Source organism: Rhinatrema bivittatum, chromosome 4 (genome assembly GCF_901001135.1).
Source record: "Rhinatrema bivittatum chromosome 4, aRhiBiv1.1, whole genome shotgun sequence".
Classification (NCBI taxonomy): Eukaryota; Metazoa; Chordata; class Amphibia; order Gymnophiona; family Rhinatrematidae; genus Rhinatrema; species Rhinatrema bivittatum.
This window is the reverse complement of record NC_042618.1, coordinates 339,100,499-339,126,121: the sequence shown is the minus strand read 5'-3', so window position 1 is coordinate 339,126,121 and position 25,623 is coordinate 339,100,499. Positions and strand designations below refer to the sequence as shown.

Below are 25,623 nucleotides of genomic sequence, written 5' to 3'. Positions count from 1 at the left end.
TGCAGCAAGGCTAATTTCTGGACTTGGTAAACATGTGCCCATTTTGCCTACATTGTATGATATGTACAGGTTACTCATCGAGATGAGAGTTAAATATAAAATAGCCTCTCTGGTATTTGAAATGATCAGTGCTGAGAATCTGCCTTGGATCAACTCGATGCTTCATGTGCAAAATTCATCTAGATCCCTGAGAGGCCTCCTGGAAGTGCCCTCTCTGCGCAGCGCATGCCTTGTTGAGACTTGGGAGTGCTCATTTTCAGTGGCTGCCCTCAAACTATTAAATACTTTGCCACCTGAGCTGCAATTAATAACCTGTGAAAAAGTTTTTAAGAAACAGTTGAAAACCTGTTTCGGCTGGCCTTCATCTGACAGAGGCCATTCCATCTAATATTTTGAAGAATTTGAATTTACTGATTTAAGTTCCTTGCCATTTGGGTTTTTGTCATGATGTTCTTTTAACACTTGATCATTTTTTATGCTTTTTGTTTAGTATTATGTTATGTTTTATTTAGTATTATGTTATGTTTTATGAATGTTTCTTTCTTCACCGCTCAAGGCATTTGTGATACAGCAGTATTCAAATATTTTATATAAATAAATGTGAGCCAATGTTGCCTGAGCAAAACTCGATCAGTCCATAAGTGGGGAAATCACTTGGCCTTTAACTGCCATTAGGTTCTTTTTAGGAATCAGACAGAGCTACAAGTACCTCACCAATGTTGGCTCCAAAGGTCTCCCATCACAGAAGCATTTTCAAGAAAATGCTACTTGTGGGGTCCATATTCAAAGGCACTTAGCCAGATAACTTGTGAGTTATCTTCTAAATGCTGACTTTTGAATATTTCTGTTTTTTATCCAGATAAATTTTAGCCAGATAATGTAGGGGCACTCCTGGGGCAGAGTCTTAGAAGGATAAGTTATCCAACTAACTCCAATATTCAAAGTTAGCAGGATAATTTATCTACTAAGGTGAAATTACTTCTTACTTGATAATTTACTTTCCTCGAAGGAAGGAAGACCAATCCACACCAGTGAGTTATGCACTCCTACCAGCAGATGGAGATGAAGACAACTGACTGACATTACCGACATATAGCCCTGCCCTGACATCAGCCTGCCACTATCTCGAGAAAAGCCAACTGTGGACAACTGATTATACCTGACACATGACTCTTAACCGTTACTGATTCGTTACTTCCACTTAATATGGAAGCAATGAGCTCAGGCAAAATATTAATTACAATTGATTACATAGGCTGGTTCTCACTTACCAGTCTTTCAAACGACTCAGAACATAAGAACATAACATAAGATGTCCATCAAGCCCAGTATCCTGTTTCCAACAGTGGCCAATCCAAGTCACAAGTACCCAAACATTAAATAAATTTCAAGCTACTATTGCTTATTAATTTATAGCAGTTTATGGATTTCTCCTCTGGGAATATATCCAAACCTCTCTTAAACCCAGCTACACTAACTGATGTAATCACATCCTCTGGCAATGAATTCCAGAGCTTAACCACATGCTGAGTGAAAAGGAATTTTATTTGATTTGCTTTACATGGGCTACTTGCTAACTTCATGGAGTGCCCCTAGTCCTTCTATTATCTGAGAGAATAAATAACAGATTTACATTAAGTTGTTCAAGTCCCTTCATGATTTTGTAGACCTCTATCATATCTCCCCTCAGTCATCTCTTCTCCAAACTGAATAGCCCTAACTTCCTTAGCCTTTCCTCATAAGGTAGCTGTTCCATGCCACTTATTTTGGTTGCCCTTCTCTGCACTTTCTCCAGGGCAACTATAACTTTTTTGAGATACGGCGACCAGAATTGCATACAGTATTCAAGATGTGGTCTCACCATGGAGTGATACAGAGGCCTTATGACATCCATCATTTTATTTGCCATTCTCTTATTAATAATTTCTAACATTCTGTTTGCTTTTTTGATTGCCACAGCACACTGAGCCGATAATTTCAATGTATTATCCACTACGACTCCTAGACATTTTTCCTGGGTGGTAACTCCTAAGATAAAACCTAACATTGTGTAACTACATCATCACTTTGCACTTGTCGAAGTTAAATTTCATCTGCCATTTGGAAGCCCAATCTTCCGGTCTCGCATGGTCCTCCTGCAATTTATCACAATCCACTTAAGATTTAACTACTATGCAAAATTTTGTGTCATCCGCAAATCTGATCACCTTACTATATCATTCCCCTTTCCAGATCATTTATCAATATATTAAAAAGCACAGGTCCAAGTACAGATCCCTGAGGCACTCCACTGTTTACCTTTTTCCATTGTGAAAACAGACCATTTAATCCTACTCTCTGTTTCCTAGCTTTTAACCAGCTTGCAGTCCACAAAAGGACATCGCCTCCTATCCCATGCAGCAGTTTCGTACAGCGGGCCAGCCTCCGCTGGGTCCAGGATTTAAAGGCATCCTTGGCACTTTCCGACACCCAGGCACAGCAGCCTGGATGGTTGGAGGCCGCGGTGGCTTACAGTGCGGACGTGCTTTATGATCATTTGCAGACATCTGGGAAGATGATGGTCTCAGAGTGTCGACTTCTATGGTTGCGGAATTGGTCAGCAGATGTGTCCTCCAAAGCGCATTTGAGTTCTCTACCCTTCAAGGGCAGCAGTTGGAGGATATGGTAAAGTTGCTGGGGGAGAGCAAGGTCCACAAGCTGCCGGAGGATAGGCCAAGGACAAGAGGCTCTTTTCCTCAACGGGCGAGATTTCGGGGAGATCGATGTTTTCGCTCCTCCCGGTCCACCAGTTCGTCTTTTCGTCAAGGACAAAGCCGTCAAAATTCATGGAACCAGTCCTTTCAGGGCTGGTGGCCCTCCAGGGAAGGAGCCCCCCAATCTCATGGGGGTTCCAAGTCCTCTCAATGAAGTGCAGCGGGTTCACTCCTCTGTTCCAAGAATTGGGAGCAGGCTGTCCTTATTCCTGGAGGAGTGGGCCACTGTAACATCGGATCAATGGGTCCTATGCATAATCGAACACGGCTAAGCTTTAGATTTTGCCCGTCCGATCATGGTTTCCCCATGCTCTTACCGTCAAAAGCGGCGAGTGGTTCAAGACACCCTGCAACGCTTACAGGATCTCGGCGCCATCGTTCCGGTTCCTACAGGAGAACTCAGGCGCGGGTGTTACTCAATCTATTTCGTTTGCCGAAAAAGGAAGGCACGTTTCGTCCCATTCTCGATTTGAAGAAGGTCAATTGGACACTGAAGATGCCTCATTTTCGGATGGAAACTCTGCGCTCGGTGATAGCATCCATGCACAAGGAAGAGTTTCTAGCATCATTGGACCTGATGGAAGCGTACTTACACATACCCATAGTCCGGATCATCAGAAATACCTGCGGTTCGCGATCCTCGGACAACATTTCCAATTTTGTGCACTTCCGTTCGGCCTAGCGATGGCGCCCAGGTTTTTCACCAAGGCGATGGTGGTAGTAGCAGCGGCCCTGCGGGGAGAGAGCAAACTGGTGCATCTCTACCTGGACGACTGGCTGATTCGCGCAGAGTCGGAAGACCTGTGCAGGGGGGCAGTCCAGAGGGTGCTGCAGTGGTTGACTTCCTTAGGCTGGGTGGTCAATCCCGACAAGAACCATTTGGTTCCTTCCCAGTCATTGGAGTTTCTGGGGGCCAGGTCCGATATGGTCTTGGGCAAGGTTTTTCTTACAGAAGAGAGGCTATCCAAGTTGATTACCCAGGTGGAGTTATTCAGGTCCATGCTGCGGCCCAGGGCCTGGGATTTCTTACAGGTTCTGGGGTTGATGGTTTCCACGCTCGAGCTGGTCCCGTGGGGTTTTGCACATATGCGTCATCTTCAATCAGCGTTGCTCTCCCACTGGAGTCCACTTTCCCAGCAGTTTCTACTTCGCTTACCGCTGGCGGACTTGGCGCGTTCCAGTGTACATTGGTGGCTTTGTCCAGACCACTTGCGTCAGGGAGTGGACTTGGAAATTCCCACATGGATCGTAGTCACTACTGACACCAGCCTCTCCGGATGGGGGGCAGTGTGTCTTGGATCGGCAGTGCAAGGGCAGTGGACAAAGACGGAATCCTCCTGGTCGATCAATCGTTTGGAGACCAGGGCAGTTCGGCTGGCGTTACAGGCCCTTCTCCCCTTAGTAGAGGGGCGTTCGGTGAGGATACTGTCTGACAATGCCACAGCGGTAGCTTACATCAATCGTCAGGGAGGAACCAGGAGCCATCCTGTGGCAACGGAAGCACAGCTGTTGATTACCTGGGTGGAGCAACACCTTTACAAAATTGCGGCCTCCCACATCGCCGGGGTGGACAATGTGCAGGCTGATTTTCTCAGTCGGCACCAGTTGGATCCAGGGGAGTGGGAACTCTCTGGCGAAGCTTTTCATTTTCTGTGCAAACGTTGGACCATGCCCTCCATAGATCTCATGGCGACGTACCGCAATGCCAAGGCTCCTCGATTCTTCAGTCAGCAACGAAAACCGGGAGTGGAAGGATTAGATGCTCTGGTCCTGCCCTGGCCAAGGGACGTTCTGTTGTATGTCTTTCCGCCGTGGCCGTTGGTCGGAAAAGTGCTGCACCGCATTGAAATTCACCCGGGCACAGTGATTCTAGTGGCTCCGGAATGGCCACGGTGTCCGTGGTTTGCGGATCTTCTGACTCTAGCAATCGACGGTCCACTGAGGTTTCGTCCGTCCCCAACTCTTCTGCTTCAGGGCCCCATCTGTTTCGGCGAGGTAGATCGCTTCTGTCTAGCAGCATGGCTTTTGAAAGGCAGAGGATGAGAACGAGGGGTTACTCCCCTGCGGTTATCGCCACGCTCTTGCACTTCCATAAAACCTCTACCTCCAGAGCCTAAGTTAGAGTTTGGGGAGTGTTTGAATCCTGGTGTTTGGATCATAATATTCGTCCTTCCAGGGCCTCAATTCTGGAGGTTCTGGAATTTCTACAGGCGGGATTGTCCTGGTATGGTTTTGAGGTGTTGGAGTAGATTCTTGGGTACTGCGGTGATGGCCACTCCTACGGGGAGGAGCTCCGTGAGGAACCGCAGTACTAGGCTAGACTCGAGACACGCAAACACAGAGGTTTTGTCTTTTATTATACAGATGGATGATACCACCAGAGGTGGCAGTAGTGAGGTAATCCAGTAGAAGGAGTCCAGAGGTCCTCGGCAGAGGAGACCCATCTCACAATGGTAGATGTTAGCGGCTGTAGATAGGCCTTAGGCCTGAGCTATGTATTTCCTGATTCTGCTGGCAACATATTTCACAACCATGTGCTTTGGCAAGCTCAATACCGGAAGAAGGCAACACCCCAGAGACGGTACCTGATTGGACTATAAAGTTACGTTCATAATTGGATATTAGAAGAAGATAATACACCCAGGATGCGCATCAATGTATTTCTATTGGACAATGCAAAAAGTTTAAAAACTCCAGCCGAAGAGCTCCGCATCTGAGAAGCAAGCTTAATGCCCAGTTGCCACTGACCTGCGTCTCCAGAGAAACAACGACTTCCTCTTTCTTTGTTCCTCTTTTTTATATCGCATTTATACTGCATCTGTCTTTTACCAATAAATTTGCCTTTTAGATCATAAAGCTGTCTGAAGGTGCTTTCTGAATACCCGCAGAAAAACATAATGGTAGCAGAGGATGGTTTGATAGCCTGATGCGGGCATCGCGGACCAGCACACCTTCAGGAATACTCATTGCCAGCATCGAAGGAAGTAAGGGTGCCGTTGATCGGGAGTGGGAACCTACCCTGAAGCATCCAGAATCTACTTTGAGATTTTTGAGCCCTGAAGCACTTCAGAAACCACGTTTGAGGAAGTAAGTCTTACTCTCAAAGAAAAGAAAAAAAAAAACTGCTCAGTAACTTTTATTATCTCCTAGACCTTGGCGCGCACTGCTATCTGGCAGATCTTGTACAGTACCAATCAATTAGTCCAAGTTGAATACTGCGACATAAACCACCTGGGGCTCCGGGCTTTTGCCGGGATACGTGCCGGGACGGAGTAGAAACTAGTCAGGTGGATCCCGAAGCGGGATTACGTGCCGCAGAAAAAAGAAGCCTTCAGATCAAGTATTCCACGGCAAACATACGTGGAGCTGTCTGGAAAGGTGAGTAAACACTTGTCTTATACGAGTGAGTCATAGGTTTTTCCGTTAGTGTACTAATAAGTTCGAAAACAGTTGGCAGATTTGACGCTGCCTTCTGGCCCTATCCCGGTTGTTTCGGCGGTAACGCACTGGAGCCCAAGTAATTTAGTAGGAACCGGTAACCAGTCGAACGGAAAGGAGTAGATAGGTCTTCAGTACCCTTGTCTGCAGGCTGTCTCTCCCTGTCCCGCTGTGAATACCTTCGCGTTTGAAGAAGTACAGCACACCGGAAGCGTGAATTCACGGTACGGTGAAAACTACAATTAAGGTAAGGTTGAACCACTCTTTCTCATAAGAGAGTGGCTACACGAAATTTATTATTAATAAATATGTCGAAGTTTTGGTCTGCAATATTAAGAGGTCCCAAGATAGTAGGGGAGGTCTGTCCGTCATGTCCCCTGAGCAGAGTCATTGCTCTGCATAAGCCCAATGAGAAATTAATTCGCAAATGCCACTCTAAGTGGGTTGCGTGGGCAGCAAGGGATAGTTCCCTAGAATGGCTAGTAGGGGGCTCCTTTGACCCGTCCACGCTCATACAGCTAATAGCCTATTTTAAGAACAGGTATAGCAAGCCAAGGGCAAAAGACAATAAGAGGCTAGCGGACCATATACAAGTGTCCAGATGGTTCGCTATGACAGGCACATATTTAGTAGCTATTACTGGTGATAGAGAAGTGTCACCACCCCCATATGATTCACTATATGTTCGTGATTGTTTAGTGCCTGAAGAAACAGTGACTGCAGTGGGTAATTTACATACAGATCCTGCTGTACTTTCAGAAAGGGAAGGAGAACCCCGAGTAAGCCCCACAGTTCACACAAGCACACCCCAACTCAGTACAGTTGAGATTGGAGATGACCTTTTTCAAGATGCTGTTCCTGCATTTGAGGAATACGGCATGTGGTTAGTAGACCCAGTAGAAAGCCCAGTAATTGTAGATGTGCACAATTCAGCAGACACTGGAATGCCAGTAGATTCTGCACCGAGTACTATTCTTGTGCCAGATGATTCATCACCCCCTCGTCCACCACCTCCTCCCACACCTCTTCCTTCACCTCCTCCTACACCGCCTCCTCCAGTATTGTCACCACCTTCTGAAATTCCTGAACCTTTTGACCTGTCACCCATTCCCTGCCTCCGACCTATGCCTATTTTGATTACAGATAGCGATGAGAATACGGAAAGTAGTGAGGAAACTGAACTAGTCACTGTAACTTCAGCTGCCGCTGGTCCTCCAGCAGCCAAAATTGCTAAATTAGATCATTCATTTTTCTATGTCACTATTTGGGTTGATTCATTTCATGGATGGACACTTGCCTTAAGCCCACAGAAGAGAGTCTGTCCTCTAGAAGGATCCCTGATTGCAATTGCACTGAACACTGTTCGGAGTGCTGGAAGCCGTAACCATGCCTCCAAATGCATGACCAGATGCATGACCTTGGGCCAGGTAGCTTCACTACTGACATCACAGTGGCATAATAAACAGAAACAGTGCCGGCGTGAAATAAATGATTTAGTAAGACAATATAATGGCCTGTTTCAAACCAGATTACGCCAAGTAATGGGGCAAGCAGAAAACATCTGGAAGAAGTGCCTTTCATGGGCCCTTGTATTCCGTTACAGGAAACCTGAGTTTTTAGAGAGCATGTCCCCAGATACAGTGAGTTCACACTTATCAGAGAAGGTATCAGCGTATGTAGGACCTTACATTGCCACCTTAGTGAAGCTTGGACAGGACACAGAGTGAACTTAATATGAAATACAGTTTTGAATAGAACCACATTTAGTACGACCATCCTTTAGGATGATCTCCTTATTCTGAGCCTTATTTTTATAGCTATTGCTTGCATTACTGCAATATTCATTTCAGGACAAAGAAGATAAGATAAGAATTTGCTTACCTAGGATGTTTGTGTACATAGAGACTAGTAAATCCTTGCCAGCCTTCCCGATGTCTGTCATGTAAGCCGGAGTGATACGCGTAGCATACAGGAACCTCCGGTATATAAAATCCAAAAATAAATAGATATGTCTCTACAGACTTTGCCTGACTAATTACGTGCTTCCCTGTCTTCTGTAATAGGGACAGCAGCCATGCACTGGGATCAGTCGCATGTGGTCAGTTTTATCAGATTGAAGAACTTTTTTAATGCCATCACAGACGTTTAACGCCCTAGAATTAATGGGTTTGTGGACAGATATAACGGGTTGCTAGGCTTTCCATGTTAATGTATTTACTGGTCTTATTGTTCAAGTTATTAAGATTTATTTGTGTTATCATTTGCAGGTATATCTTTCGTATAAGCATTTTTAGTATAAGTTAATTTTTCAATGGTACCGTATAGTTTTAAGTTTTAAGTGTAAGTTCCTCTTTTCAATGTGAATGCATTTTTATTAAGGTGATCACCCAGCGCATGCGATATCTTCCTCTTACAACATGTTATTTCCTTTCTGCTCTAAACTGTACGTTTGTGGTAAAAGAGGGATCAAGGGGGGGAGCGAGACACATCTCCCACCAATATAAATCCCACCAATATAAATCCCCTTTGCTCTCAACTTTACATACTGATCCTTTATTACGTTACTGACTTCACATTCCTTTAATACTGAACTGGAGTACTGACAAGAACATATACTAGTGTTAAAATTTAGAATCTGAGCTGCTGAATTATGATTCTGAGAAGAGAATTATGAGTTTGACAAGACATTTTAGCTAAAGAGTTAAACTGTATCTTAACAGAAAAAAAGGGGAAGTTGTCTGTGTAGCAAACCTGCAGAGTACAGCTTATCTGTTCTGCCAGCACTGGCTGTGCTGCGAACGGAAGAAAAAAAACGGAAGAATTAAAATGTAGCATATTTAAGTATTAATTATTTGATATTTGAGTTATAATTATTCTAATTATTTGGTATGACACATTGACCATAAGCTCAGAACATTATTGATTAAATTTATTATTGGTTGGAAATCTATATGTACAATATTTGCTAATTTGATATTTCAATTGTATGCTAGTATTTACTTTTCAGGTCTTCAAGGACTTCTACTTTTTGGACAGAATTCTGAACTTTTATTTTTCATACACATTTTTGATTTTTGATTTTTAATCCATTTTTCTTTTGATACATATTTTGATATGAATTTTGAGCTCAAATTATATGTTATCTGTTGTTGGTCCTATGTGATGAAGACAAGGAATGTATATTTGTTGGATGGATGAGTATGTGTCAGTCTAGTGTAACAAACGTTCAATGTCATGTCTGAAATACGTGTTATTTGTGGTTTAGCTTACCACAGATGACCTTTTTTAAATGCTTAATTTGCTTTTATGCTACTTTACCATATTAGGTATCTGAAACCATTAAAGAAGCACATATCCCCATTAGGCCGTGATAAATGAAAAGCTGATACACCTCACTGAAAGCTTGAAAACAACATTTATGGGACTTATTCCATTCTTCCCATCCCTTCTACGGAAGTCTCGGCCTTAACACAGCATTCATCTGTCACTCATCATTGAACTTTACTACTCTTGCTTGATTATATTTTGCCTTTATGTTGTTGTACTCTACATTAATGCAGTTCTCATGATTGTGTGAATCTTATTGCCCTGATCAGATTAGATCCATTCCCAATTATTGTCAGCTCTTTACACTAAGACTAACTGTTATACATTACACCACAATATGCTTTGTCAAATGTCAATGTTAATTGATTGCCATATACTCCAAGCCCATATGCCATTCTGCAAATGTTATGATTTGGATACATACACCTACATGTTACACACCACATTAATTTAAAATACTAAAGTTTTGCTGCTATTCCCAGTTCTCTCATATCCATTATATGATTAATTAAGATGATCATTCATCCCTAGGTCCCATAGATAACTGGTTTGACTTACCACCTATGATTTCATTATTGCTTTCCACGTTATATTCATCTCCAGTTGCTACACTCTGCCCTTTCTAGACCAGACTTGTTCAGATGTCTGCGAGCCAATGGCAGACCGGCGCAATGTGCCGCAGCATAGCTTGTCAGTTCAGCCTTCACACCGTTCTTAGGCAGCTCATGTGAATGGGCTGCACAGACAAGTATGTCCTCTTCAATTCGAGTACATTTAGTAAGTTTAAAGGTTTAATGTAGTCCCCAAAGGTTTATATAGTTATTCTTGGTAATTGAAGACAGAATTATGACTTTTATTTGATTTCCCTATTCTTAAACATCACATTTAGTAGAGCTTGTAGATACCATCCCATTGGTTACAGAGATATCTTATCCCTCATCCATATGGATGTCTCCTTCGACATCCTATTCTTAATTTAGATTTGAAGCATTTGTTTATATTCCCATAATGCTCAAATGTATGGTAGGCTAAGACATAAGCAATAGTACTCCCAAGCGTGGTTTTGCTTCTAATTAATTCTAACTATTGCTTCTGCTATGCCTGAAAAGCCAGGATTCAATATTATGGTAAATTCTACATCTGAAGTACACTCTCAAGTTGCTGCAGTCCGTCAACATCTAATGATGAGCATGATTGAATCTCCTTCTGAAGCTAATGAGTGAGATTTTCTAAAGGATAAGGTTGTATTTTCACAGAATTTGGTTTAATTGACGGGAAACACAGTTTAAAGTGGCTTACATTTCTAAGTGAGTTTGTAATGATTAATTGTGAGAATGAATGAAGTTTGTTATTTTAATGGCCTGAGATATCATCTGTGAAGACGACAGGAAGCCTTTCATTTACCAGCAGCAATGTTATCTCCTCAGGCTGTTATGCTTAACGATGACGGGTAAGCACCTGGTAGCCAATCATTAGGATTGCGTACCATGGGCAACCTAAGACAGTGGCATTAACCCTGAGTAGAATGATGGATTATTGCTTCAACCATTCTAACCATTCATTGACAATCAATAATCAATCATTGAGAGGAATAATTGGAAATATAGGTCACTGGTATGCTGCCAATAGGAGCACACTACAGAATCTTGGATCAACTGGAAGAAGGCCAGAACAATACCTGAATGAAGAATGAATGTGAGACTGGATGTCAATAAAGCAAAGTACACAATGAGAATGCGTGCACGATTGTGATTGTGATTGTGGATGTGAGTTATGTAAAAAGAATGATTCAACACCATAAAGAATATGGAAGCCATTTTTAACAGTCCAAAGGGTGGGTCATACTAAATTGATGCTATGACCATTCCAATCCAGGAAATACAATCTCAGCCTTTCATTGGTGAATCGTTTCCCAACGATTCAAGGGGGGGATGTAGATAGGCCTTAGGCCTGAGCTATGTATTTCCTGATTCTGCTGGCAACATATTTCACAACCATGTGCTTTGGCAAGCTCAATACCGGAAGAAGGCAACACCCCAGAGACGGTACCTGATTGGACTATAAAGTTACGTTCATAATTGGATATTAGAAGAAGATAATACACCCAGGATGCGCATCAATGTATTTCTATTGGACAATGCAAAAAGTTTAAAAACTCCAGCCGAAGAGCTCCGCATCTGAGAAGCAAGCTTAATGCCCAGTTGCCACTGACCTGCGTCTCCAGAGAAACAACGACTTCCTCTTTCTTTGTTCCTCTTTTTTATATTGCATTTATACTGCATCTGTCTTTTACCAATAAATTTGCCTTTTAGATCATAAAGCTGTCTGAAGGTGCTTTCTGAATACCCGCAGAAAAACACGGCACACGATAGTATAGGGAGTTCTGGTTGCAAGGTCGAAGCCGCCTGAGACCGACGGACTCAACAGTACCCCCCTTCAAAGGGCCCCCTCCAGACCCCCTACCTGGTCTTGGTTTTTGAGGATGTAATCGGTGGTATTGACAAAGCATCTCTTTGTCCATGATATTAGCCAAAGCTTCCCAAGCGTTTTCTTCAGGTCCGTAACCCTCCCATGACAGGAGGTATTCCCAAACTCTGCCTCTTTCTTATATCAAGGATGGCATCAACCTTGTACTCTATGTCTTCTGCATCAATAGGAGTAGGTTCAGATGTCTTGGTGGAAAACTCGCTAAGGACAATCGGTTTCAGTAGCGAAATATGGGACACGTTATGAATTTTCATTGCTGGAGGAAGTTTCAAACTATAAGTGAGTGTACCCAATCGTTGGAGGATAGGAAAGGGTCCGACAAAGCGTGGAGCAAATCGAGCTGATGGTAGCTTTAGTTTCAGATATTTGGTAGACAGCCAGACCTTGTCACCAGGCTGGAATTCAGGACCTTTGCTATGGTGAGCATCATAGCCCTTCTAAGCTCTTTGTCCAGCTTTTTGGAGCATCTCTTTAGTCTTTCTCCAGAGTTGTTGGATATCTTTGGCAGTAGATTGAGCTGCCAGGTACGACACTGAAAGTGGAAGTGGTAAAGGTGGTAAGGGTTGTCGTCCGTAGACTACTTCAAAAGGTGTAGATCTAGTTGATGATGCTGGATGAGAGTTGATGGCGAATTCAGCCCAGGGGCAACAGTTCAGCCCAGTCATTCTGACGTGAACCAGCATAGGCTCGAAGGAACTGCTTGAGTGTTCTATTCATTCTCTCAGTTTGGCCATTCGACTGAGGATGGTATGCACAGGTGAAGTCAAGTGTGATGTCGAATTTCTTACACAAAAACTGCCAGAACTTGGCTGTAAATTGAGCTCCTCTGTCAGAGACAATGTGTTTTGGCATGCCGTGTAGGCGAAAGATGTGGCTGATTTATTTTATTTATAAACTTTTATATACCGTCGTTTAGTGATATACCATCACAACGGTTTAGAAATAGGCATATAAATAAGTTCAGAATGGATTTAATTTTAACCAGAGGGTGCCGCAGTTGTTCGGATACATGAGTCAATATTATAAGCTATATGTAAAGTGTAATAAAATTCCCTTTATGGGCTAACCGTAGATGCGGTATACTGTAATTCTTTAACTTAATACTTAAGTGTGATAAAATAAAAAATAAAACTCACATATGTTCTCAGGTGACTTTTGCTTGTGCGTATAAGTCCTTTTCTTGTTTCTTAGTATTACCTATTTCCCATTCTCACTTTGAAAGGCCTTTTTGAAAAGCCATGTTTTTAAGCTTTTTTTGAAGAGTTTTTGCTCCTTCGTTAGTCTTATTTTGGGTGGCATTGAGTTCCAAGATGTGGCTGGTGAATAGTTTAGCAAGCTCCATGGCTGAAGGCAAGCCAGGGAGAGCCGCAAAGTGAGCCATCTTCGAGAAATGATCCACTGTAACCCAGATAGTATTGTTACCTCCAGAAAGTGGTAAGTCCACCACAAAGTCTGTAGCAATGTGGGTCCAGGGCTCATCTGGTACTGGCAAGGGATGAAGCAGGCCCCAAGGACGTCCGGGAGGAGGTTTCTGTCTGGCACAATTGGAAGAAGAAGCTACGTACGCAAAAGTATCTTCCTTCATGGTGGGCCACCAGTAGTACTTCTGTAGCTTAGCCAGAGTTCTTCGTTGACCAGGATGTCCAGCCAGTTTCGAATCGTGAACCCATGCTAACAATTTCTTTCTTAGATTGCAGGGTACAATGGTCTTGCTCAGAGGTACCGGGTGTATAGCTGTCAGAATAACTCTCTTCGGATCGATGATATGCTGGGGTTCATCAGGTACGTCTTCAGAGTGAAAAGAGCGAGATAGGGCCCGCTGTACGAAACTGCTGCATATGGCAGCCCGGACACCGAGAGCTGACACCTCAAAAATCTTCTTGAGTTGGACCTCCAACTTGCGGTCCTGCAAGTCCTTCAAGGCTGTGGCTCCCGTCACCAGGATAGTCGACTTCTTCGTCACCGCTGAGACAGCAGCGTCTACTTTTGGCACCCTGAGAAGATCCAGTGGGCAGTTACAGGGTCCTCAACCCTCTGCTCCTAAGCCTCTATTACCAGGGGGGATGGCCCCACCAGGACCTGACAACCCCCTGGGAGGCTGGAAAAGGGGAAACTAGCCTAAAGACCAAAACATGACCTTTTTCTAACAATAAGGACTATTAAATTTGCAAACCAAAAACCTAAATCCTGACAGAAGCCACCAGACTCAAGGAAAGCACCTCTTCCACCTGCTGGAGACAGAAGAATACTGACAGACTCTAGGTGGCACCTCAGGGGTATACACAGAGTCCACAAAATTTCTCTGTCTCCACCTGCTGGAGGGGAAATAAAACCCAGGAGTCTGGGCTAATCCGGGTACGTACAGGGAACTCCCATTATTACTGCACTACCAATTTGGTTAGCTTCCCTAATGTCTCTTACCATTTCACTGTCCGTCTCACCATCTTGGCCAGGTGGACGGTAGTATACTCCTATCATTATACTCTTACTCAACATGCAAGGGATTTCTACCCATAAAGATTCGATTGTGCATTTATTCTCTTGTAGGATCTTTACCATGTTGGACTCTATGCCATCCCAGATATAAAGCAACACCCTGCCACCAAGATGTTCCTCTCTGTCATTGCAATATAATTTGTACCCTGGTATAGCACTATCCCATTGGTTATCCTCTTTCCACTATGTCTCTGAGATGCCAATTAAGTTTATGTCATCATTCACTGCTATACACTAATTCTCCCATCTTACTTCTTAGACTTCTGACATTAGCATACAAACATTTGAAAGTGGTTTTTTTTGTTTGTATTAACATTCTGCTTTTCAGTTGACAGGGATAAATTGGGATCTTTTAGCTTAGGTGAGTTTTTAATTACAGGAACTTGGACTACTTTTCTTATTATTGGAACCTCTGTGTTGGGGTGCCCTAACTCTAATGCTTCATTAGTATCCTTCTAAGATACCTCTCTCCAAACCATGCACTGCTGAGCAACTGTTGGCTTTTCCCTTTGTTTTAGTTTAAAAGCTGCTCTATCTCCTTTTTAAAGGTTAGCACCAGCAGCCTGATACTACCCTAGTTAAGATGGAGTCCATTCCTTCAGAAACGAGCCCCCCTTCCTCAAAAGGTTCCCCAGCTCCTTACAAAACTGAATCCCTCTTCTTTGCACCATCATCTCAACCATGCATTGAGACTCTGGAGTACTGCCTGCCTCTAGGTACCTGCTTGTGGAACAGGGAACATTTCAGAGAATGCTACTCTGGAGGTTCTGGATTTCATCTTTCTTCCTAAGAGCCTAAATTTGGTTTCCAGAACCTCCCTCCCACATTTTCCTATGTCATAGTGCCCACATGTACCTCGACATCAGGCTCTTCCCCAGCACTGTCTAAAATACTATCTAGATGACACATGAGGTCTGCCACCTTTGCACCAGATAGGCATGTTACCAGACAATCCTCACGCCCACCAGCCACCCAGCTGTCTACATTCCTAATAATCGAATCACCAGCTATGATGGCCAACTTAACCCTTCCCTCTTGGGCAGTAGCCCTGGGAGAGACATCTTCGGTGCGAGAGGACAATGCACCAACCCGAGAGCGGGTCCTTGCTGCAGGATCATTTCCTCATGTACCAGGTTGATGCACTCTTTAATCATGAGACCCTCCTCCTCCTCCTCCTCGAAGACAGTAAATCCAGACTGGATTTGGGACTTGGCTACAATGTCCCTGAAAGTCTCATCTATATACCTCTCTGTCTGCCTCATCTCCTCTAGGTCTGCCACTCTAGCCTCCAGAGATCAGACTCATTCTCTGAGAAAGAGGAGCTCCTTGCATCGGATGTATACATACAATTTCTCACTTGCAGGTAAAAACTGAAATGTGACACTCAATGCAGAAGACTGGGAAGCCTCCCTCCTGCTGCTGGACTGCTGCCTTCCTCTTAAATTTGTTCAGTTTCTAGTTAAGTTTTAGGTTGCTATGGGAATAGGACTGCGTACAATTAGGGTCCTTTAAATGTATTAGTGTATTCGCTATATATCTGGTAGTGACTTACAAGGGAATGTTTAAACTCTTGATAAGGTGTGAGGAACTTCTGAATTTAAGTTAAAAGGCTGAATAATTTTTTATTTTATTTTTAAATTTTTTTTGTTAGTGTGAAAGTGTCACCTGCCTATAAATTAAAGGATGAGCTAGGGATGGGTGGGAGGGTTGGGAAAATACAAACACTCAAACTTCTGGTTTTTGCCTGCCTTTCTGACTACCTATTAATACAAAACACACTAACTTCTGCTTTTTGCCTGCCTGTTGAATAACACTGATGAAAGTATGGAACCTTAGGAAATCCCATAGTAAGTGTGTGCAGGCCAAAAAATGTCATGCAGTGATGTATTGTTTGGGGGTCGATTTTCATTTTTGTTAATGTTTACCCGCTTTTGTTGTTTTTTTTACATTTCAGAAAGATTGTGCATTATTTCTGCATGGTATGCACTATTTCCAAATTAGTGTGCACTATCTTAAAATTAGTGTGCACTATTCAGAAATAGTGGGAACTAAAACAAGAAACAACATGGAAAATGTTATTGACATTGTCTATGACAGGGCTTCCCAAATCTGTGCTGAGGATCCCACAGACAGTCACACATTCGGGATAATCCACAATAAACACGCATGACATAAAGTTGCATATCACAAGGACCAATTTGCATTGCTCCTGAAGGAAAGGATGAACTGAAAATAAAACCACAAGTAGGCAGCCCAGTGCGGATTGAGGATTGGTCTGCCTTCCTTAGAGGAAAGGAAATTATCAGGTAAGAAGTAATTTCACCTTCCTCTGCACTCAGGCAGGCCAATCCACACCAGTGGGATGTACCGTACCAAAGCTACTCCCAAAATGGGCGGGAGACTGCCTGCGCTCCTGTCAATACTGCCCTAGTGAAGGCAGCATCCTCTTGAGCTTTAATACCTAAGCGGTATGTTTGGAGAAAGTATGAAAGAAGAAGCATGTTGCTGTCTGACAAATCTCAGTATGAGACCACAGTCGAGTTTCCACCCCCAAGACCGCCAGTGCTCTAGTGAAATGTTCCCTGACTTCCTTAGGTACTTCTGCACCTACATAAGCCACTGCTTATGTAGGTGCACTGCACCTACACGACCACTGCAGCCCACGATGCCAGTTCTCAACGCCTATCTCCACCATGGAGAGCGAACAGTCGAACAGTCGTTTGCAAGTAGCAGGCAACCCTCAGGTACTGCAACAATGTCACTTCATATCTAAGGCACATAACGACCTATTCCCGTGCAATTCTACCTCTGTTCAGCGCCGCAGGGAAATAGACTAATTCAAGTGGGACTCCGACTCCACCTCCAGCAAACAGAAAGGTACAGACCTAATTTGCACTGCCCCAGAGTTAGCAGAAAAGTCTCACGGCAAGAGAAAGCTTGCAACTCAAAAATGTGCCTTGATGAATATATAACAACCAAGAAAACCATTTTCAAGGTAAGTAGACCCAAGGAGACAACGCAGCCACCAAAAGGTGGGGCCTACCAAAAAAATCAACACCAGGCTAGGTTCCAAAGTGGCACCAGCAAACACCAGAAAGAATGTTTATGTTGGACTCCCTCCAAAAATAGAGAAACATCTGGATGGGAGAACAAAGACCTTGATAACATGCCAGTGCTGCAACTAGAACCTTTAAAGAGTTTAGGGCCAGATCTTTACTAATCATTCCTACAGAAAACCCAGGATTAGTGATATTTCCACTCAGAAGGTGATAAACTCTTACCCAGCATCAACTTTTAAACACTCTCCAAACCTTGATATATGTCAGCGATGTGGAAAACTTCCTAGTTCAGATCAGTGTGGACATAACCACTTGAAAACAACCAAGCCTCAGCAGTCAAGCCCTCTCAAGGGACAAACTGTAAGACAGAATTGAGAACCAGAGCATCGATTCCTTCTGCCCCATGCTCCCATCTGTGACTATAAATACGAGCTGCCTTGGCCTTCTGTTGAGATGCCTTTAAGTCCATGTGTGGCATTCCCTATCTGACCGTTCCTTCTCTCCGGAATCTAGCCGTTTTTGACTGAGATAATCCGCTTGGACGTTATCTACTCCAGCAATAATGTAAGATTCCATTAGGAGTGATAGATCTTGCTCTGCCCAGCAAACCAACTCCTGGGCCTTCTCAGCCACTGCTCTTGGTTCCTCCCTGATGGTTGATGTAAGCCACTGTTGTTGCATTGTCCGACAGGACCCAAACTGGCCGACCACATAACCATGGCAGAAAGGCAAGAAACAATAAATATACCACCCGTGTCTCTAACCATGTCATCTCCTTCGACCATTGGCCTTGGCACACTATTCCCCAAATGGAAAGCCTGGCATCGGTGGTCACCTTCACCCAGTTTGGGATTTCCAACTCCACTCCTAGACTCAGATTGGCCCGACCAAGCCACCATGAGACTGGACTTGGCATCTCCCTTGAGAGGAAGTGGAAGATGAAATTCCTCTGATAATGGATTCCAATGGGAGAGGGCAGCCTTCTGTAGAGACCATATATGAGCAAAAGCCCAAGGAACTAGTTCCCGTGTCGATACCATAGAGCCTAGGACCTGTAAATAGTCCTAGACATTGGGTACCAAAAGCCCCAAAAGGTAACAAACCTGAGCCTGCAATTTCAGCAGTCTCTTGGGTTCCATTGGCCAGCACTACATCTGCAGTGCGCCGCGGAAGAATAGCATCTTCCAACACAAACTCTGGTCACAGTAAAGACATGCTAGAGCCACTGTCCACAAGCCCAGTGTTACGCGGGCCGGCCACATCGGGCAGCGACCAGTCCCGCTTACCGGCAGGGCGGGGAACTCTCTTGGCTCCCTCGTTGTGGCAGGGAGCTCCCACCAACGTTCCATGGCGCGCGTAAGCAGCTCCAGTCTCACTGCCGTTCTTGTGGCAGTGTCCTGCCTGTTCCCTAGATGCGCGCGCCTCTCTTCTCCTTCTAAAGGGCCGGCAGTGGGAAAATGCCCGCAGCCCTCCCTGATGATGTCAGACCTGGGGCCTTTTTAACTCTGGCCCCTGCACCCCCCAGATGCCTCAGCAACAGGTCGAACTCCTTTGGAACTGCTGGTTGCCATGTTCCTGACTGATTCCATGTTCCCGACTCCTCACCTTTAGATTGTCTTCTGACCTCGGTTCGTGTTCTAGATTTTCGCTTGTCTTCTGCCTGCCCTGACCTCGGAACGCCTTGTGACCTCTGCCTGTCCGCTGTCTGCCTAGACACCTGGAATGTCCCTGGACTTCTGCTTGACCACCACCTGTCTACTCTGGCCAGCCTGACTATGCCCCTGCCTCTCACCATGGGATTCTACATCACCGGAGACCCCCGCCTAAGGGCTCGTATTGGTGAAGGTCCTATTGGGTCTCTGCACCAACCTGTCCATCTGCCGATGAGGAGGACCTGTTGGGATTCCCTCTACAGGTAGTGCCAACCTCGTCTCAGTCAAGGGTCCACCAACGCAACAAACAGTTACCTGGGTCTGATTCACAATTACTATGGTGCTGTAGTGTTGTGGATGCTCATCTATCTCCTTGTTTGATGAATATCCCATAACTCCTCGTAGTGTTGCTACTGCATAGACTTCTTCCCTAGAACTGGGACTGCCCATGAAAGCTGCCAGCTTCAGTGCAGGAGCTGGAGTGCTTCTCTGTGCTGGCTTGGAGTCATCTAGACAATCTGCCTTTAAATGTCCCGTACGCTCCCACTGATAACAAGTACATTCATGCTTAAAGTCTTTAGGTTTCTGATTGTCTCTGAGACTGCAGGAACATTAGAAATGGGCCTTGACTTCCCTTGGTTCTTTGCTGCTGTGGGTATGGATGGCTTCTTTTTGCCAACCAGGAATGGTTAGCCACAAAGAAATCAGCTAGCTGAGCTGCTTTCTCTGGAGTACAGGGCTGGTGATCTTGAATATGCTCTCTCACTTCTGGATGACATTGTGGTAAAAACTGCTCCGGACAATCAGGTTTCGGCAGTCCTCCAGGATTTTAACCTCTGATCCAGTAAGCCACCAGTTGTGCTGGTATCTTAGATGGATCACAAACTCACTGTATCATCTGCCCCATTTTGCAAATTCCGAAACTTAATTCTGTAGGTCTCAGGGGTAATAGCATAATGGGTGAGAAAAGCCTTGCACACCTCCATGGACAGTCTCCATGGACAATTTTGGAATACCTCGAGTGCTCTCCCAGTGAACTTTCCTCCCAAATATTGCACCCAGTCTTTCTCTGAAATCTCATTTAGGCAGCAAAATTTTTCAAAGACAGTTAGATACTCATCAGTGCCACCTTGGATGTCATCAAACTGCACAAACAAATTAAGCCCTATCCAGGTTGTGGATCCAGTCTCTGCATTTCGCAGAGAGCCTGACAATCCTACCGCTGCCCCAGAAAAGATCAGGTCTGTCATGTAACGCCGCAGCACTCCCCTTAATACCCACGCAGGGTAACCAGGTGACCACTTAGAGGGTCCTGCCAAGAACTGCACATGTGCTTCTACATTGGCAACTTCCCCCCTATCTGAGTTTCTGTTTGCCTCTGGGTAAGCTCCCCCACCTGCATGCTATCCCCTTGTGGTTTCTAGGGACACTGAGACCCCTTACAACCAAGGGTCACAAAATTCCTAGAAATACACCCAAAGACTAAATATACACACTATCAAGATCTTTAGTCAGTCCAAGACAGGCAGAGCTAACAAACTAATAAGTTTATTAAAAAAGAGGAAGAACAGTGAATGGATAAAAGTTTAAAATTGCAAACAAATAGGAAACACAACAAGGATTAAACAGTAGAAATTAGCTAAACACTTTTCACTATTTTACTAGTGTCTGGGGAGGTCAGGATAAGGCTGTTCACAGGAGCTGAACAGGGCCTCAGTACAGAGATCTGATCCTTTCAGCACTCCCAGCTGAGACTGGAGAATTCCAGAACCTTCAGAGCGAGATCTCTGTCTCCAGGGTCAATAAGAGCACATAGTATTAACAGAGAGCTTTCTGGCCAATGGCACAGCGGAGTATTTATTTATTTATTTATTTATTTATTTATTTGAGTCTTTTCTATACCGGCATTCGCGATGGGAATCGCATCATGCCGGTTTACAAATAACAAGGAGTGAACAACAATAAAGTGATAAAAAACATTAACAAGTGCTAAAAGAAGGGAAAATTGCAGTTACAATAAAACAGGGACATATTTCAACTTGGAACAGAAGAAAAGGAGATAGTAATTTAACAGTGAAGAATAACTGGGAAAGCCTGCCAGTTTAAAAGGGATTGTATTTTTTTGAGTATTCCAGTGTCACATGCACTCGGGGCTTTTTTGAGTATTTTTTGAGTATTCCAGTGTCACATGCACTCGGGGCTTCTGGGATGTGTATGTGGGGGTGGGGGTGTGTGTGGAGGGGTGTGTGTGGAGGGGGGAGGGTGGAGGGGTGTGCACGCCCACAGTAGGGTGTTGTATAGTGTGGGAAATGTGCACTCCCTCTTCATAAGAACATAAGAAATTGCCTTGCTGGGTCAGACCAAAGGTCCATCAAGCCCAGCATCCTGTTTCCAACAGAGGCCAAACCAGGTCACAAGAACCTGGCAAGTACCCAAACACCAAGAAGATACCATGCTACTGATGCAATTAATAGCAGAGGCCATTCCCTAAGTCAACTTGATTAATAGCAGTTAATGGACTTCTCCTCCAAGAACGTATCCAAACCTTTTTTGAACCCAGCTACACTAACTACATCCTCTGGCAACAAATTCCAGAGCTTAATTGTGCACTGAGTGAAAATAATTTTCATCGATTAGTCTTAAATGTGCTACTTGCTAACTTCATGGAGTGCCCCCTAGACCTTCTAAAATCCGAAAGTGTAAATAACCAATTCACATCTACTCATTCAAGACCTCTCATGATTTTAAAGACCTCTATCATATCCCCCCTCAGCTGTCTCTTCTCCAAGCTGAACAGCCCTAACCTCTTCAGCCTTTCCTCATAGGGGAGTTGCTCCATCCCCTTTATCATTTTGGTTGCCCTTTTCTGTACCTTCTCCATCGCAACTATATCTTTTTTGAGATGCGGTGACCAGAATTGTACACAGTATTCAAGGTGCGGTCTCATCATGTGGCGATACAGAGGCATTATGACATTTTCCATTTTATTAACCACTCCCTTCCTAATTATTCCTAACATAATGTTTTGTTTTTTTTGACTGCTGCAGCACACTGAGCCAATTTCAAAGTATTATCCACTATGATGCCTAGATATTTTTCCTGGGTGGTAGCTCCTAATATGGAACCTAACATCGTGCAACTACAGCAAGGGTTACTTTTCCCTATATGCAACACCTTGCACTTGTCCACATTAAATTTCATCTGCCATTTGGATGCCCAGTCTTCCAGTCTCGCAAGGTCCTCCTGTAATGTATCATAATCCACTTGTGATTTAACTACTCTGAATAATTTTGTATCATCCGCAAATTTAATAACCTCACTTGTCATATTCCTTTCCAGATCATTTATAAATATACTGAAAAGCACTGGTCCAAGTACAGATCCCTGAGGTACTCCGCTGTTTACCCTCTTCAACTGAGAAAATTGACCATTTAATCCTACTCTCTGTTTCCTGTCTTAACCAGTTTGTAATCCACGAAAGGACATCGCCTCCTATCCCATGACTTTTTAGTTTTCTTAGAAGCCTCTCATGAGGGACTTTGTCAAACGCCTTCTGAAAATCCAAATACACTACATCTACTGGTTCACCGTTAACCACATGTTTATTAACCCCTTCAAAAAAATGAAGCACATTTGTTAGGCAAAACTTCCCTTGGGTAAATCCATGTTGACTGTGTCCCATTAAATCATGTCCTTCTATATGCTCTACGATTTTGATCTTTAGAATAGTTTCCAGGCTCACCGGTCTATGGTTTCCCTATCCTTCATCCCCACTGCCCCATCCCTCTTCTCCTTACTACATCCCGCTTCACATCTCACTCTCCTACTCCCCCAGCCCCTTCCCCTTTCACTCTTTCATTTCTCCTTCCCCCTGCTCCTCCCCTTTCCCACTGCTCCCATTGCCTTCCCCCTCTTTACTCTCCCATTACTTTCCCCTATCACCCTCCTCCACTAACTTTGGCCCACCCCTTTCCTACTCCCTCCCCCACCTGGGAATACCCAGCAGCCCTTCTGTTTACTGCAGCATTTCTCTTCCTGTCCTGCGCTGGTGGAGCTCAGGAAACTTCCCCAGCTCTTTTTCTGCCGGTGAGCCTTTTTTTTTTTTAGTTTCATTTTGCTGTTGGGGCTGGGAAACGACCACTTGTTGTTCTGCTGCCTGCATGGCTGATGGAGTTCGGAAAACCCCAACAGCTTCTCCCCCTTGCCTGCACTTTAGACATTGGCACTTCTCCCTCGCTGCCTGCAGCACCTTCTTCTGCTCTGGGTGAGGTTACTGTGTTGCACACAATGCAATGATTACCCGGAGCCTTAGTAATCTTATAATATAGAGATACATAAATTGGACAAAGACATTATCTCTTCTTACCTTTTGCTGTGGCTGTTGGGGCATTTTGTTCCAGGCCAGGTCTAGTTTCTATAACAGGGAATTTCTTGGTTACACCTCCCTCATCATCAGATAGGAGTCCCGCCAAAGGATCATCTAGTTCTAAGAACCACACCAGGTAGCAAAGAGTCAAAATGCACATGGTAAAGGACAGATGAATTCCAGCAAAAGGATCACTGAGCAAATACCAATGTACCGTGTACATTGCATAACCTTTGCTTCCTGCATTGCAGCAACAACCAGAAATCTGATAGAAACATGCAATATACCGTTTTAATCAGCATTCAAAACAGAATTTAAACACATAATTAATAGATGGTGTACCCACCCACCGTTAGCTTGCAAAACGGCTTTAGAACAAGTGGGGGTATGAACACAAATTTTGAAAAAAAATAAGTAACATTTTCCACATTTAATAAGACCAATTCCAAATTTTGACGCAAAGTTTTGGTGGAATAACATCCCTGACCACTTCCCTTCAACATTAAACTCTCCACCTCATCCTTAATAATGGCAGCATTCAAGTCTGGAGAACTCCCTGGCCAAATGTTGTTACCCCAAACATCAATTTTCTTTAAGCAGCTGTTGCGTGGTACTGGCTCGCATGCATGACGCCTTCTCATGGCCTAAAGTAGCTTCGTCTACTAACAAAACATTTTCCGGATTACTCAAAATAGGATAACATTTTCAACTAAAATCATATTCCAAAAATAGGCACCATCCCAATATTCCCCACATTTTTTGATTATCCTCAACATTTTCTTCACTATGAAAATGACAAAAAGACCAATGAAAATAGGGTTTCTGACAATTTGGCTATAATGTTCCTCATCGCTAATTTTATTCAAAGACAAATTTGGTTTTCGAATTGACCAATTGGAAAATTCGTCGGAAGGCACTAAATACCAATTTCATAACCAATTTGCCAGCCAGAGCCTGTCTTGGATAAGGGTTTCGGTTTTCAATAGTTTTGAAATTACATGGAACGCCTGGATACCAGCCCTGACTCAATAACGATAAACTGTTCCTCTTTCAACTTTTTTCCTCCTCTCATCCAAAATCATTCTTGCCACCTAACAGCAGCTTTTTTTTCTGCTTGTTGTGGGAATTCTCAATTATTTTTTGGCTTTCTTGAAACAATTTTAGTGGTAGACCGTCACCAAATTCTGTAAAATACTTGTTGGCAGTCTTGCCCCATGTCCTCTGAACCCAGCTTTCGCTTCGACCTAATTTTTCAGCAATCCACTTTTTCTTAATAAAGATTGCGCTAGCATCACACAGCTCACGAAATGCAATACACATAATATGGTCAATCTGATGCTGTTTTTTGCCATCATAAATAAATGTATTATTTATGGCCAGAATAATGTGCAAGGTACTGTTAAATTCCAAATTGAATGGTACAAAAGTATTAGTGTGATAATCCAGTGGGGTGCTGGAGGATGGGGGCAAAGGTTATGCAACACCTGGTAAATATCAGAAAAACTAAACTAGCTGAGATCTGCTAGGATCATTATTGCTGTTATATAGGAGAAACAAGAAAGCAAAGACAAAAGAAAAAAAACTAAAGAAAGACGAGAACAAAGACTTGCAGCAGAATTTTCTTGATTCCTTTCCCTACATAGCCTACTCCTAACACACACACATTCATTCCCACCCAACTCTCAGAGCACAGACAGGAAATGTTATCCTTCAGATGCAAAACTTCAGAGGAAAAAGCTACGCAAATGCACAATCATATTCACATCTGTATCAAAACAGTAGCTCATACATAAACCATGATTCATTCAGACCCATATACCTATACAAACTTAATGGCATATATACACACTCACAGTCAGGTCAATCCTACCATCAAAGGAGAACTTTCTGTACTGTTGCCCAGAGCCTGCAGGGGCTGAGAGGGGCTTCTTCTCATCCTCAGCTGCAGATTTTCCTGTACAGATACAGACACCTTGGTATGAGAATGACTTGAGGATCCAAAGCAAGCAAATGTTGGTGCTGCAGTGTTATGACCACTGTATCAA

At 43.8% G+C, this 25,623-nt stretch overlaps 1 protein-coding gene across 1 annotated transcript in view; it reads right to left on the bottom strand.

Moving 5' to 3' along the window:
- The window catches only part of FBF1 (Fas binding factor 1), a 183,281-nt gene that overhangs the window by 96,232 nt on the left and 61,426 nt on the right, over positions 1–25,623 (bottom strand). The window contains exons 8-9 of the mRNA XM_029600467.1: positions 25,449–25,532; positions 23,579–23,698 (exon numbers count right to left, since the gene is read on the bottom strand). Coding sequence (XP_029456327.1) covers positions 23,579–23,698; positions 25,449–25,532 — 204 coding nt within the window. The remainder of the gene's footprint in view (positions 1–23,578; positions 23,699–25,448; positions 25,533–25,623) is intronic.